This window comes from Carlito syrichta, unplaced genomic scaffold (assembly GCF_000164805.1).
Source record: "Carlito syrichta isolate Samal-C Ts95f unplaced genomic scaffold, Tarsius_syrichta-2.0.1 Scaffold314028, whole genome shotgun sequence".
Lineage (NCBI taxonomy): Eukaryota > Metazoa > Chordata > Mammalia > Primates > Tarsiidae > Carlito > Carlito syrichta.
This window is the reverse complement of record NW_007258124.1, coordinates 121129-137962: the sequence shown is the minus strand read 5'-3', so window position 1 is coordinate 137962 and position 16834 is coordinate 121129. Positions and strand designations below refer to the sequence as shown.

The following is a 16834-nucleotide window of genomic DNA, read 5'->3' as shown; positions in this document are numbered from 1 at the left end:
ACGGGGGGGGGGGGGGGGAGAGAGAGAGAGAGAGAGAGAGAGAGAGAGAATGAGAATAAGAGACAAAATGTTAAAAACTGCTGAAGCTTGATAAAAGGTATAAAGGAATTCCTTTACTATTCTTGTAACACTTCTGATCACATTTGAAATTATATTACAATAAATTTTACCAAAAAGAAAAAGAAAAAAAAGGCTAACATCAGGCTGGTTTCACCTATTTAAATATTCCAACATGGAAAAATATTTTTGTTTTCCAGCCTTAAAAGACTATTAGCACTGGATCACCTTAATTCAACTCCCAGATTTCACAAGTGATAAAAAAAAATAAAGTCTAGAAAGGCTATACCCATATTCAGATAATTAGGTAGTAGTGGAGTTAGATAGAACCCTGAACTCTTAACTCCTACTTCAAAACTATGTAATAGGTTTTGAAGTATCTTTTTAGGATTAAAACATTTTTTAACTTTTTTATTAGAGATGAGAACTTGCTATTTTACCCAGGCAGGCTTCAAACTCCTGGGTTCAAATAATCCTCCTGCCTCAGCTTCCTGAGTAGATGGGACTACAGGTACACACTCACTACTATTTTCAGCAGTATTTTTAGCTTTGATACTACCTAATGAAAATTATTCAATAATATTTATTGTATAAAGTATTTTATTAGGAAAAAAGTTACGTTTTACAGAAAAACGTATCCTCAATTATAATCATGGCAGTGATAAATCAATCTGGACCCAGTACTCAACAGTTCACAAAGGGATAAAGTCAGTGAGGTAGCACTATTCTATTCTCTGGCTGCAAAACATACTGACTACTCAGGAGCTTCTTGGAAAATACTTACTCTACTAGATGAAGGTAATGCTGACATATGTTAAATTAAATTGTGTGCCATACTGACACACCAAGAAAGAAAAGAAACCAAAATTTAAAGGCATGGAAACTTTAAAAGAATTCTCTAAGGATACAAAAGCTGAACTACCTTTTCTTTTAATTCTACAAAGAAAAAAAGATTAATATATTATTAATGTACTATAAAGAACAAAGGTTCATCCTATTATCTTCCTTTACTAATGAAAGGAAATTAACTCTCAGCCAGGAACACTATATACTCCCTGTGCCAAACAACTAAGTTAAAGGATAACAAATATAAAAGTTATTTATCCATAGTTTTCTGTCCTAGGTCTAGGCACGTGGCAAACCCTCAAAACATGCTTAGTGAATTAATGGAGATCTAAATAAGTGGACAGATATTCCATGTGCATGAATAGGAAGACTACTGTTAAGATGTCAGTTCTTCACAATTTAAGCTATCCCAATGAAAATACAATCCCAATTAAAATCCCAGAAAGTCATTTTGTAGATTTCAACAAACTGGTTCTAAAATTTAGTTGGGGCCGAGCACAGTCATTTGAGTACTTTGGGAGGCTGAGGTGAGAGGACTGCTTGAGCCCAGAAATTCAAAACCAGCCTGGGCAACATAGTGAGACCTCAACTTTACAAAAAAATTTTAAAAAGTAGCTGGGCATGGTGGTGCATACCTGTAGTCCCAGCTACTCAGGAAGCTGAGGAGCAGGGATCACTTGAGACCAGGAGGTAGAGGCTGTGGTGAGCCATGATCATGCCACTGCACTTCAGCCTGGGCAACAGAGTGGAAAGGCTGACTCAAAATAAAATAAAATAAAAATAAAGTTTAGGCCAGGAACGGTGGCTCAGCCTGTAATCCCAGCAGTTTGGGAGGCCAAGACGAGTGGATTGCCTGAGCCCGTGGGCTCAAGACCAGTGAGCAGCTTGGCAAGACCTCGTCTCTACAATAAATCAAAAATGAACGGGGCGTGGTAGCGCACACCTATAGTTCCAGCTACTTGGAAGGCTGAAGCAGAAGGATCGCCTGAGCCCAGCAGGTCAACACTGGGGTGGCGGTGAGCATGCATGCCACTGCATTCCAGCCTGGGCGACAGGGTGAGATGTCAACTCAATAATTAACTAATTAACTAAACTAAATAATTAATTAATTAAAGTAAGTTTATATGGGGAGGAAAAAGACCCAGAATAGTCAAAACAATGTTAAAGTGGAACAAAATTTCAAGACTTACTATAAAGGCTCCAATAATCAAGACAGTGTGGTCTTGGCAGAAGGACAGACAGATAAATGGAACAGAATACAGAGCCCAGAAACAGACCCACATACATAAGTCAACTGATCTCTGAAAAAGGACAAAGGCATTTCAACCAAAAAAAGGGCAGTCTTCTGAACAAATGGTGCTGAACAACTAAACATCCAACTACTAAAAGATAACATAGGAGAGAATCTAGATGACCTTCGGTATCACGACTTTTTAAAATTTATTTTAATTTATTTTTTAGAGGCAGGGTCTCACTCTGTTGCCCAGGCAGGAATGCAGCAACACAATCATAGCTCACTGCAATCTCAAACTCCTGGGCTCAAACAATCTTTTGCATTGTCCTCCTGAGTAGCTAGAACTACATGCACATGTCACCACACCCAGCTAATTTTTTTTTCTGTAGCGACAGGGTCTCACTATGTTGCAATTGGTCTCAGACTCCTGGCCTTAAGTGATCCTCCTACCTCAGTCACCCAAAGTGCTGGGATTATAAGCATGAGCCACTGTGCCTAGCCTGACAATGATGTTTTAGATACAAAAATAAAAGCATAACCCAAGAAAGAAATAATTGATAAGGTGGACTTCATTAAAATTAAAAACTTTGCTCTGCATAAGGCAGTGTCAAGATAATGAGAAGATAAGTCACAGACTGGAAGAAAATATTTATAAATGATATATCTGATATCCAAAATATGCAAAGACATTTTAAAACTCAACAATAAGAAAACAACCCAATTTAAAAAGACCTGAACAGATACCTCACCAGAGAAGATAAACACGTGACAAATAAAGATATGAAAAGATGTTCAACATCTTCCAGCATCAGGGAACATAATGAGGTACCACTACACACCAATCAGAACAGCCAAAATCTAATACACTAACCCCACTGGGATGTGAAGCAGCAGAAACTCTGATTCATTGCTGTGGGAATGCAAAATGGTACAGCCATTTTGGAAGATAGTTTGGTAGCTTCTTACAGAACTAACTGAGTAATATATACTCTTCTCGTATGATCCAGCAATGGGTTGAAATCTTACATCCATACAAAAACCTGCACATGGATATCCATAGCGGCTTTTTTTCTTTTGAGTTGGAGTCTCACTCTGTTGCCCAGGCTAGAGTGCAGTGGCATGCTCACGGCCACCACAGCCTCGACCTGCTGGGCTCAGGTGATTCTTCTACCTCAGCCTTCCAAGTAGCTGGAATTACAGGCATGCACCACCATGCCTGGGTAATTTTTCAATTTATTGTAGAGATGAGGCCTCACCAAGTTGCCCAGGCTGGTCTCGAATCCATGGGCTCCGGCAATTCTCTCACCTCGGCCTCCCAAAGTGCTGGGATTATAGGCGTGAGCCACCACACGTGGCCAGCAGCTTTATTCATAATTGCAAAATGTGAAAAAACAACCAACCCGTCCTTCAATGGGTGAATGAATAAACAAATAAATTCCATACAATGCAATACTATTCAACAATAAATAGAAATGAGCTATCATGCCACGAGAAGAAATGGAGAAAACTTAAATGCATGTTGCTAAGTGAAAGAAGTCAATCTGAAAAGGTTATACTGTATGATTACAACAATATGACATTCAGGAAAAGGTAAAACTATGGAAACAGTTAAAGACTGGGGTTGCCAGGGATTTGTAGGATGGGATGTAGAGATGAATAAGTGAAGCACAGGGGATGTTTAGGGTAGTGAAACTATTCTGTATGATACTGTAATGGTGGATGTGTCATTACACATTTGGTAAAACCCAAAGAATATACACCCAGAGTGATCCCATTTGTTAATAATAATGTATCAATATTGGCTCATCAATTGTAACAAATGCACCACACAAATGAGAGGTATTAATAATAGGGGGAACTGTCTGTGGGAGTTTGATGGGGTAAATGTGAACCTTCTTTGCTTTCTACTCAATTTTTCCATAACCCTAAAACTGTTCTAAAAAATAAAGTCTTTTATCTTTAAAAAAAAACCAAAAACGTATTAGTAAACGTCTTACCAGGTCTAATGAAGACATTTTCCACAGACAGCATTGCTGCTATTGGAAGTAGTAGATCTTCACAATCAAGAGAAGCAGCCTTTATTACTGCACATGTCAGATGTGGAGGGAGAGGAAACTCCACCATAGACAAACCTAGTCTGGTCACATGGCCACTCCTTCACACAAAGAAAAGATCTTAAGTCTTTCTACACTGGGAGAGTACAAATATAATGTTCACCATTCAGAATAAATCAGATATAATTTAAATTATCTCAAGTTATCTCCTGCAATTCAGTTCAATATAAGAAAATAAAATAAAAATACTGTGGTCACTGATAAAAGGAACATAAAGATAAATCCTCTACTGTCAAAAGCCTCATACATCAAAAAAAACTCACGAAAGGTAGAATAAAACAGTATAACAAAAGATACTAACATGCTACAGAAGTATAGACGATGTCCTTGAAAAAATGAAAGAATGATAATTATCAAAACTCCCCTCATCACACAATCATGAAAACAAGGACTGTGACTCCTTTACCATTTTATGCACCCAGCATGATGCTTAGCACTGAAATGCTACTCAGATATTACTTCTGAAATAATACCAATATTTTATTAAATAAAACTGTTTTTATGGCATAGCTTTAAAGTCAGAATTGTGAAGAAAGACCTGAAGACAAATTCTAATTTCAAGTAAAACAATCCATTCAATGTAAATACATCATTTTCTACTGATACAGGGAGATATTTAGAACCCTGTTTAATGAGATCATCTGGGATGGAGACATATACACACAAATACACACACACACACAAACACACATATGTACATTTTACCTGTCAATAGCATCACACTGGTAAAGTTGTTTAAGAGCTTCCAAAATAAGTCTCTCATTAGGTGGATCCAAATAGGGAAACCTGTGTATTTAAGATATGAATAAATAAATAAGATACAGAATGAGAGGCCATTCCTTGAACATGGTAGAATTTCACAGAGGTATGATAAATGCCTGTAAAAGGCTTTAATTCTATTTTTCAAGTCTTTCTCTTAAAAAAAAACAAAAAACCTACAATTGTGATCAGCATTCAGCAAAGAGGAAATAATGTTTTCTGGATCATACTCCTCTATTTCAACAAGCACTTCTTTTTGACTCCCGTTAGATGGAATACTCTGAACACGCCTCTTTACTTCCCTTAATCCTGCCCCATCCTTCATACACAATGGCAAGCCTACTCTCTTTGGCAGTTTACAAATTTTTTCTAAATTTTTATGAGAAAGTGGAGAAACATTAATTGAAAGTGACTGGAAATTACATACTGTTCAACAGTAACACAGGATGCTTTTAGATAAAAGGGAAAGTATATTCAATTTTGCCATATGTGTATCATATATGCAGATATATACATGTACTTATTTTCTGCTGAACTATCTGAAAACAAGTTGCAAATACAATACCATTTCACATTCAAATACTTCAACATGCACTTCCTGAAAATAAGAACATTCTCTTATCACCATAATGCTATTAATGAACATAATAAAATTAACAAAAAAGAAATAAATAAAACTGGCAGGGCCGGGCATAGTAGCTCAAGCCTGTAATCTCAGCAATTTGGGAGGCTGAGGTGAGGGGACTGCCTGAGCCCATGGGTTTGAGAACAGCCTGGGCAACTTGGGAGATCTCATCTCTACAATGAATCAGAAAATTAGCCAGGTGTGGTAGTACGCACTTGTAGTTTCAGCTACTTGGAAGGCTGAAGTAGGAGGACAGCCTGAGCCCACCAGGTCGATGCTGGGGTGACCATGAGTGTGCCACTGCACTCCAGTCTAGCCAACAGAGTGAAACTCCAACCCCCCCAAAACAAACAAACAAACAAACAAACAAACAAACTGGCCAAGTATGGCAGGTCATGCCCATAAACCCCAGCAATTTGGGAGGCTGAGGTGGAAGGACTGCTTGAATTCAGGAGTTCGCAACCAGTCTATGCAACACAGCAAGACCTCGACTCTATAAAAAATCAAAATAGTAGCCAGGTATGGTGATGGGTACATGTAGGCCCAGCTATTTGGAAGTCTGAGCCCAGGAGGTCAAGGCTATGATGAGTTGTGATTGTGCCTCTGCACTCTAGCCTGGGCAACAGAGTGAGAACCCATCCCAAATAAATAAATTTATTTAATTAAATAAACAAAAATATTAATAATATTCACAAAAGATAGCATAATCAAGCATGAATATATACTTTTCAAAATTAGGAACAATAGCTGGACATGGTGGCTCATGCCTATAATCCCAGTACTTTGGGAAGCTGAGGCGGGAGGACTGTTTGAGCCCAAGGAATTCAAGACAAGCCTGGGCTACAGAGCGAGACCTTGTCTCTACAAAAAAATAAAACATTTAGCTGGGTATGGTGGTGGGCACCTGTAGTCCCAGCTTAGGAGGACTGCGTAAGTCCAGGAGGCTGAAGCTGCACTTCAGCCTGGGTGACAGAGTGAGACCCAAATCAAAAAAACAAAAAAAAAGCCGGGCTCGGTGGCTCAGCCTGTAATCCTGCGCCATGGGAGGCTGAGGTGAATGGATTGCCTGAGCCTGCGGGTTCGAGACCTGCCTGGGCAACTTGGCAAGACCGCATCTCTACAATAAATAAAAAATTAGCTGGGCGTGGTAGTGCGTGCCTGTAATTCCAGCTACTCGGAAGGCTGAGGCGGAAGGATCGCCGGAGTCCAGCAGGCGAGGCTGCGGTGGCCGGAAGCGGCCACTGCACTCCAGTCTGGGCAACAGAGTGAGACTCCAACTCAAAAAAAAAAACCAAACAAACAAAAAAAGGAACAATAATTACTTTGGTTGTATTTTTCCACCTTAAATCTTGAGGTGAAAAATCATCTACTCCAATTTCTCACATTGAAAAAGGGCCAGTAAAGGACAAAAGAGTCAATAACTAAACAAATGTCTATTCCTGAATTGACATCTCTATTAAAAACAAACAAAAGTCTCTTACACTGTTCTACTGTTACCTTTTCTACAACTTGTACCAATAGGTACTGGTAGCTTCTAGAGCAAGAATTGGCAGACATTTTCTGTAAAGGGCTAGACAGTAAATAATTTAGGTTTTTAGGCCATATGTTCTCTGTTACAATTACTCAACTCTGCTGTTATAGTGAAAATAGCCATATATAAACAAATGGGTATGGCTGTATTCTAATAATATTTTATATACAAAAATAGTCAGTGAGAATGACCGTAGTTTGCCACCCTTGTGCTAGAGCAATACTAGTCAGCTTCCTGTTCTATATAACTTCTTTTTGTAAAATATTACCATTTGTAAAAACTGAAATTATTTTTTTCCCTTGTTTCCATCAATTACCAATTCTATCAAACACTCTTTATAAATTATTTGGTTTCTTTCTTTTTTATTTGAGTCACTCTGTCACCTAGGCTAGAGTGCAATGGCATGCTCACCACGACCACAGCCTCGACCTGCTGGATCTACAGGCATTTTTGATTTATTGTAGAGACAAGGTCTCACCAAGTTGTTCAGGCTGGTCTCGAACCTCTGGGCTCAGGCAATCCTGTCGCCTCAGCCTCCCAAAGTGTTGGGAATACAGGCCTGAGCCACCACGCCAGGCAATTACTTGGTTTCTAAGAGACCCACCATGCCTAATTAGTATCCTCCAGAAACACTCTACTTGGCCAAACTTCATAAAACTTGATTAACTCTAAAACTGAACTCCAATGTTGAGTGGCCAACATATAACAGGAATGCCATAAACCTTGTCATCTAGACATTATAGTTGATTAATATAATCAAAGTCTATGCCAGTAGATTTTTTTACTTTTTTATTTTATTTTATTTTGAGTCAGAGTCTCATGCTGTCGCCCAGCCTGGAGTGCAGTGGCATGCTCACAGCCTCCGCAGCCTTGACCTGCTGGGCTCAGGCGATCCTTCCACCTCAGCCTTCCAAGTAGCTGGAACTACAGGCACATGCCACCATGCCCGGCTAATTTTTTAAAAATTTATTGTAGAGAAGTCTCACCAAGTTGCCCAGGCTGGTCTCGAACCTGCAGGCTCAGGCAATCCTCTCACCTCGGTCTCCTAAAGTGTTGGGATTTTAAGCGCGAGCTACCGCGCCAGGCCTTGCCCTTTTTACTAAATGAAAAAAATCAAAACATTTGCTTTTCTCACAATTTTATGGTAACCTATTCTGTATAATTTCTTACAGAATGACCCACAATGGCTCTGACAGTAAATCTGCAAGTTCTTTTAGTACCATGGAAATAATGTCTAAATGCTCAAGACAAACTCATTTATGGTAGTTGGATTAACTCTCATTATTTCCTAATCCATCTTAGTCATCAATTCCCTTTTATTCAGATTTGTTCTTGCCTTTCCAGTTTCAAAATAATTCTTCTTGATGAAAGAAAAAGCAAAATAACCATCGCAAAGTTCCATTTTTTCTGTCATCTATGAATACTATGCCATCTATCCCAAACACTAAGTCTACCTCTCCTTATTCTTATTCTACAACTTAAGAGGGAAGTCTTTTCTTTTTTGTCTCTAGCATTTTGGGCAATTTTAGTTTACTCTAGTTTTTAAGACTTAAGATGGAAAAATAATTCAATGCTGGTGAAATTATTTTTCTAATATATATTTATTCTTGGTTAGACGCTGCTCTGCTATCCTTTGTGAATATACTAGCTTACAGGGCAGCAGTGTCCAGAATCTGCCCTTTTTCCTAAATGAAAAAATTAACGCATTAATTTAAAATCTAAGTTCACCTGAAAGTTTTGTTTGGCTACTTGAATTTCCTTAAATGGGTCCTTCCTTCTTTCTCATTAGTATCATTTATAATTACAGTTAGAACTTCATTTATTACATACTTTCCTCTTTCTAGGATCTATATATTCTCATTTAGAAAAATCTTAAGTCTTATGATAATAACTATCCAAAACATTCTGTAACCGACTTTCCAAGAGTAGACAATATATATTTGGATCCATCTAGTAATCACTTATTATTATGAACTTAAAGAATGCATGGTCACCTTCGCCCCAGTTCCTGACACTTTTACATTCCCAGTCAATCAAGGCCAAAATAAAAAACAAGACAATAGTTTCCTTCATTACTTCCTCTATCATATATGATATGAAATGTCAAGCCCCTACAACATTTTGTACTGCATCAATAAATCATATAGTTTAACATTTGACTAATTTAACAGTTGTTCTGTTCTTTACTTCATTTCTTTTTTTCCCAACCCCTAGTCTTTACTTCATATTTCTGAACCTTGTTTCCCCAATATAGGAGAAGCAAAAAAACCTAGAGCATTACTCTATCTTTCATGATACATAGTACAGTGCTGGACACACACACACACACACACACACACACACACACACACACACACACACACACACGCTACAAAGAAATACTTTCAGACTGCAATTAGGGTCACTATACACCCTTCATTACAATAAACAATGGTCATTAAGCGATCCAAATAAACATCAGTACAAACCACCTCCTTCGTTAAGCCATTAAACATAAGCAAGAGATCAAATTCCAGTAAAGCAATGCAAGGAAGCCTTTTATTTTGGTGTATCTGAAAAGCAACCAACATGAAAACCTACCTTGAAAATAGGTTAGCCTCAATCTCAAAGATGTATGCATCAAATACCATAAAAGAATTTTTGAGGGGGCTCACTAGAAGCTCAAACTTCACCTTCACACAATTTACTTATGTAGCAAATCCTCGCATGTACACTACAACTCTAAAATAAATTTTTTTTAAAAAAGAATTTTTGAGGAATAACCTTCCTCTACCCTAATAAATTTTTCTTTTGTTCAAGTTATTCACATACCGTATGACATCGTGTATGGCAAGGCACTTTAAGGTCAGAACTACAGATGTCAAACTAGTTCTCTTAATTTCAGGGATCACATGGTCAGGCATACACTGATTCCAAAAATCTTTACTATAGATCCGAAAACATTTTCCTGAGGAAGTCCTGCCAGCTCGGCCACTTCGCTGTAATGCTTCACTCCTACAGAAAGAAAAACATATAGAGTTCCCAAAATGTTTTTTGGGCTTGAGTAATTTACTTCCTATCCCCAGATCAGCTAGAAATGATCTAATCAACTTTTCTTTGAACAAAAGACTTGACATAGAGACTTACTTTGAAATTGGAACCACCTCCAGGATATCCAACCCTAGTCTGGGGTTGTGATTTAACTGCTTCACAAAGCCACCATCTACTACATATCTAAGGAGAATGAAAATAAGTTAAGTTTCTGGAAAATAAGGGAAGACTTGTTAACTTTTTACCACTATGAGTTCTCCTTTTCTAGCAAATTAACAAGTACACAACACCTTTTATGTTAAGTATAAAACTTGAAAGTCAAGAAATTGGAAATTGCACACATTGTTAGTGGGAACGGAAAATGGTTCAGCTGATGTGGAAAATGGTTCAGTGGTTCCTCAAAAAGTTAAACACAAAATTACCGTATGACCCAGCAATTCCATTCCTGGAATTGAAAACAAGTACTCAAACAAATACTCAAATGAATACAAATGTTCGTAGCAGCACTATTAGTAATAGCTAAAAGGAAAAAAGACAACTTAAATGATTATTAACCATTCAATAATGGATGACTAGATGTACAACTTGTGGTATATATACAATGGAATATTATTCAGCCATAAAAAAGGATTAAGTATTGATATATGCTGAAATGTGGATAAATCTAAAAAGCATTATGTTGCCAGGCACAGTGGCTCAAGCCTGTAATCCCAGCACTTTGGGAGGCTGAGGTCAGAGGATTACCTGAGCTCAGGGGTTCGAGACCAGCCTGAAGAAATGGCAAGACCTTGTCTCTACAAAAAATCAAAAAATCAGCCATGCATGGTGGTACATGCCTGTGGTTCCAGCTCCTCGGAAGGCTGAGGCGGAAGGATCACCTGAACCTAGCAGGTGGAGGCTGCGGTAGCCATGAGTGTGCCACTGCACTCCAGCCTGGGTGACAGAGTGGGACTACAACTCAAAAAGAAAAAAAAAATTGTGCTAAGTAAAAGAAACCAGACGCAAAAAGTTACATATTATATAATTCCGTTTATATAAAATATCCAGAATAGAAAATACACAGAAAGCCGGGCTCGGTGGCTCAGCCTGTAATCCCATGCCTTTGGGAGGCTGAGGTGAGTGGACTGCCTGAGCCCGCGGGTTCGAGACCCACCTGGGCAGCGAGACCTCATCTCTACAATTAAAAAAAAAAATCAGCCGGGTGTGGTAGCGCACGCCTGTAGTTCCGGCTACTTGGAAGGATGAGGTGGAATGATCGCCAGAGCCCAGCAGGTCGAGGCTGCAGTGGCCGGGAGCGGCCACTGCACTCCAGTCTGGGTGACAGAGTGAGACTCCAACTAAAAACAAAAAAGAAAATACACAGAAACAGAAAGTAGGACTGGTTGGTGGTTGCCAGGGGCTGAGGTGGAGAGGGGAATGAGGAGTGCCTGCTTAATGAGTATGGAGTTTTATTTTGGGGTGATAAAATACTTACAGACTAAACAGAGACAGTAAATGTACTAAATGCCACTTAATTGTTCACTTCTAAATGTAATTTTGTTATATGAATTTCAACTCAATAAAAAAATTAAAAACCTTGAGAGTCAGTTTTAGGCCATTTTAATAGGTTCAGAATCTAATTCCAACTAGCCCTTAACATACTGTTAAAGTCAATTAAATGGCAAACAAGTCAGATACAGAACTAAGTTAGGAATAGTAGGAAGTCTATCATTCACAGAAGACAGCATTCTGAAACATGCTATATAATGGCTTTTGCCTGTGCTGGAAACAGAAAATTATAGAGAGCAATTTATTCAGCAGAACTGCTCCCCTAATCCTTTAGTGAAGCCATTATTTTTAAGTAAAGGAGAAAAACAGAGGGAATCAGACTTCCTGTCAGACCTGGGCGATTATTTTACCCAGAATATATACACATAGGATCACTGCAATGCAGGCCCAGCCTTCCTATGGCAGACAGACAGACTTACAGACATCAAATATGCTAGGTAAAAGATAAATATCCCCAAGGGATGTGGTTCAACAGTTTGAAATAATTTCATATTAGCTATCAGTCCTGACTTAAAATTTCCAAGTGTTTCTCTACTAAATTTACTCAAAAATGTGATGGCATCATTGATTATATCCAAAAAAGATAAGGGACCAGCATCACAGTTCACTTTCACAAAATGATAAAAAGTGAGAGATAAAACATCCAGATAAACATTAGATAAACAAGGTTAGTCTACCAAGTGTGGCTGTGATATAGAAAGAAACATCAGAATATCTAAGGTATAAGTTAGTCATGGGAATACAGAAAAACAGGCTAGCTTCCTACTTAGTGAAACTCATGAAGCATTCTACATAATTTAAAACCTGTAAAGAGAAAGCTTCAAGTTGTCAAGTAGTTAAAAGGAACAGCCGGGCAATGCTGGCATATTCCTGTATTCCCAGCTACATGGAAGGCTGAGGCAGGAGGATCATTTGAGTCCAAGAGTTCAAGGCTGTAGTGTACTATGATTGTGCTTGTGACTAGCACTCCAGCCTGGGCAATACAGCAAGACCCCATCTCTTTAAAAAAAAAAAAAAAGTGTGAACAGGAACATGGTGTGCCCTCCATTTCCTGCTTAAAGTTAGCAATAATTATAAAAAATGATAGGTGACTACAAATTAAGAAAATTAAAAGATAGATAGGAAGAGAATTAGAAGAGGGCACAGAGAAGAAAACTCAGTAATGTTCAGCTAATGCTTAGTAATGATGAGTTAAGTGGCTTCTTTGACTTCAAGAGAAATTTCAAAAGTTGTACCTGATTCCATCTATCGTCAAAGATGTTGCAGAAATGTTGGTGGATATGACACATTTTCTAATTCCAGGTGGAGGCGGCAAAAATATTCTCCTCTGTTGGTCTAAAACATATGTAAAGAGAAAAATACTAATTTATAATATCCATTTGTCAAAACTTGAAACATTTTTGAAAAAGTCACTTTTTTCATTAAAACTTATGTTTTCTTCGCCTCTTTAATAATCTTGAATTCAAAATATAATGGCTGGCTGGGTGCGGTGGCTCATACCTATAATCCCAGCACTTTGGGAGGCCGAGGTGAGAGGACTGCCTGAGCCCACGGGTTCAAGACCAGCCTGGGCAACTTAGTGAGACCTCATCTCTACAATAAATAAATGAAAAATTGGCCAGGCATGGTGCTGCATGCCTGTGGTTCCAGCTAGTTGAAAGGCTGAGGCGGAAGGATCGCCTGAGCCCAGCAGGTAGAGGCTGCGGTGGCCCTGAGCGTGCCACTATACTCCAGCCTGGGTGACAGAGTGAGACTCTAACTCAAAAACAAACAAAAAAACAAAATATAATGTCTAAAACTATTTTTCTTCACCTCTCACTTTAAAGACTTCTAAATCCATGGAGCCACAAGCTATTACTGAAAAAAAAAATCCTATAGCAGAGTCCTTTTGCTCCCACTAAAGATATGTAAAAACTGTGGACTTCTCCACTAAAAGGCACATATGTACACACGCAATTTTCAAACAGTTTCAAGGTTTTCAGAGTTTCTCTGAAGTCCATCCATGGACTCCAGATTAAGGACCTCTCTCTGCTTAAAGATTGATTAGCTAAGCAGTTTTTATTTTGTGGAGCATCTGCCTAACTCATGACTACTTTAAAGAAGTTAAGGTCACAGTCTTTCACTACCCACAAATCCTGTAGGGTGGGCCACAACAGCAATGCTTATAGTTTGGCACCTTACTCTTCTGGCTAGTTGATAATACCAGGGATAAACATTCCCCCCAAACTGGGCCAGTCTGATCCTGTGATGAATTTGGAATAAGGCCAAGAAATGCTCAATTTGATTAGGCTAGTCTCTTATAAAGAGGAGAAAGAAATTTATAAACCATAGGAAAGTAGCTGATATACACAAAGAAGAGAAAACTACGAGGTGAGTAGATTTCCTGAGCCCGCGGGTTCAAGGCTCGCCTGGGCAACTTGGCGAGACCTCATCTCTACAATAAACCAAAAAATTAGCTGGGCGTGGTAGCGCACACCTGTAACTCCAGCTACTTGGAAGGCTGAGGCAGAAGGATCGCTGGAGCCCAGCAGGTCAAGGCTGCAGTGGCCAGGAGTGGCCACTGCACTCCAGTCTGGGAGAGAGAGTGAGACTACAACTCAAAAAAAAAAAAAAAAAAAAAAAAGAAGAGAAAACTAGCTTAAAGAGAGAGAATACATCAGCCACAAAAGTCAACAAGAGTATTTCTATATTCCTGGCACTTCCAAGGTCTTAAGAGGCATGACTGTGAAATAAGTAGAATGATGGGTTTGACAAGACTTGCTCTCCTGCTAAGTTAAGCAGAAAACAGGGTAAGACAGTTAAGAATGTTTTTAAGGAAATTATTACAGAATGAGGGAAAGGAAATAAGTGAAGTCTGGTAAAGGACAAATCTCAATGCAATCTGAAAACTGTTGTTATCAGGAACGGTAGAGTAAGCAAGCAGGCAGAAACAGGAAGTAATCATCAGAGAGCATATGTTTAAAATTGAGATGGGCTGGGGATGGTGGCTCACGCTTGTAATCCCAGCACTTTGGGAGATGAAGATTAGAAGATTGCCTGAGCCTTGGGATTCGAGATCAGCCTAGGCAACTTGGCAAGACCTCATCTCAACAATAATCAAAAAAATTAGCTGGGTTTCTGCTTAAATTAGTGGTGCACGTGTGTGGTCCCAGCCACTTGGAAGGCTGAAGCAGAAGGATCTCCTAAGCCCAGCAGGTCAAGGCTACGATAGCCATGAGCATGTCACTGGGCAACAGAGTGAGACTAACTCAAAAAAAAAAAAAAAAAAAAAAGGTAAAATTGAGACGTCAGAAATTATGGTAATGACAAGTTCTAGGACATAAGCATTTGAACGGGTGGTTGGGGTATGATAAAGGAAAAGATCAAGGAACTTCAATGCAAGGGAGTTGGGGAGGTCATCTATATCAATAATATCCAAAAATTAGGAAAAATCATTCTAGCGAACACACAAGCCAATCTACTACAATACGAAAAGGAATTCTTAGCATTTCTTTTTTGTCATAGCTCCTTTCAAACTTTTTATTTTATATGCATTTACTATCATATATCACACATTAGTATCATAGTACATACATTTACTTTAGAGAAGGTATGTACATAGTTGTTTAGAAAATTCACTTTTTCTACATGAGAAACCTCAAGTTATATTCCTTCGAACAGCCAAGAAAATCTTAAAAAGATGAAGTATAACAATTATCGTAATACTATAAGAAAAGGACTGACAGTAGTGGGAAACTGTGGGAAGGTGGGATTGGCAGTGGTGGGAATCTCCCTGGGGAAGGGGGGACACACTTCATCAACAAGGGTACCTACATAATAAATATTTATAAATCTAACCCTAAATTGTACCCTATAATTTTTTTTTTTTTTTTTTTGAGTTGAAGTCTCATTCCATAGCTCAGACTGGAGTGCAGTGGCACATTTCCGGCCACTGCAGCCTCTACCTGCTGGGCTCAGCAATTCTTCCACCTCAGCCTTTCAAGTAGCTGGAACTACAGGCGCACTACCACACCCGGCTAATTTTTGATTGATTGTAGAAATGAGGTCTCGCCAAGTTGCCCAGGCAGGTCTTGAACCCGCGGGCTCAGGCAATCCACTCACCTCAGCCTCCCAAAGTGCTGGGATTACAGGCTAAGCCACTGAGCCCGGCTGTAACCCACAATTTTAAAATAAAAAATTTAAAAGTTAAAAAAAACAAAGATGAAGTAAAAACCTGTCTTCAAATACAATCTTACAAAGATCCCTATATTCTCAATATACAAAACAGACGAAAGTTGAACTGAAAGGATAAAATGTCAAAATGGTTGCTGATTATTTAATTAAATCATCCCAGACAGGGTTCTGACCTAACATGAACTATTAAGGAAGAAAAGGAGGGTCACAAATGAGTAGTTATAAAATCACAGAGCTGGGCTGACCATCTCATTTTATAAATAAGATAACCTTAAGTAGTAGCCCAAGATCGACATATAGATAGGCAAATTTAAAACAAAGTTAAGTAATGTTGCTATTTATTCTTCTGTATCACTCTGAAATTAATTTTTCAAGTAAAAATTTCTAGAAGAGTTGCTTATAAAACATAACTGTAGAGAAGTTAGATATAAGTCCAAATAATTCCAAAAAACCTCTTTCTTTCAGAATTGAAGACTCCGGCAAAAAGTGTGTTAAAGTTTTTTTAAAGTATTTCTTACATTTAGGTTGCTTATTTCTTCTAGATAGTTGAAATGAATGATGCACTAATTTATGGCTCAAATTATATGTTTATACATTTATTTAATTATCATTTACTACAATGTAGCTCCATGAGGATCAGGACTTTCTTTTATTCAACACACATCCCCAGTACCTAGAACAATGCCAGGCTTATATAGTAAGTGCTCAGTAAATAGTTGTTGAGTGAATTGATAAATTTAAAATGTGTTATATTAAGTGATACATTAAGTCCTTCTACCTTTAAAATTTCACTGTCCTAAAATTTTACAAAAATTAGAAATGTCCTTTTTGAACACGTTTTACAATTAGCCTATTTTTTTCTTTTTTTTTTTTTTTGAGTTGGAGTCTCACTCTGTCACCAGGTTGGAGTGCAGTGG

At 38.3% G+C, this 16834-nt stretch overlaps 1 protein-coding gene across 2 annotated transcripts in view; it reads right to left on the bottom strand.

The window, feature by feature from the left end:
* The window catches only part of DHX40 (DEAH-box helicase 40), a 51593-nt gene that overhangs the window by 17449 nt on the left and 17310 nt on the right, over positions 1-16834 (bottom strand). For both annotated transcript variants that reach the window (XM_008070829.1, XM_021718949.1), the window contains 5 exons: positions 12980-13079; positions 10293-10379; positions 9978-10160; positions 4957-5037; positions 4135-4292 (listed from right to left, as the gene is read on the bottom strand). In XM_008070829.1, coding sequence (XP_008069020.1) covers positions 4135-4292; positions 4957-5037; positions 9978-10160; positions 10293-10379; positions 12980-13079 — 609 coding nt within the window. The remainder of the gene's footprint in view (positions 1-4134; positions 4293-4956; positions 5038-9977; positions 10161-10292; positions 10380-12979; positions 13080-16834) is intronic.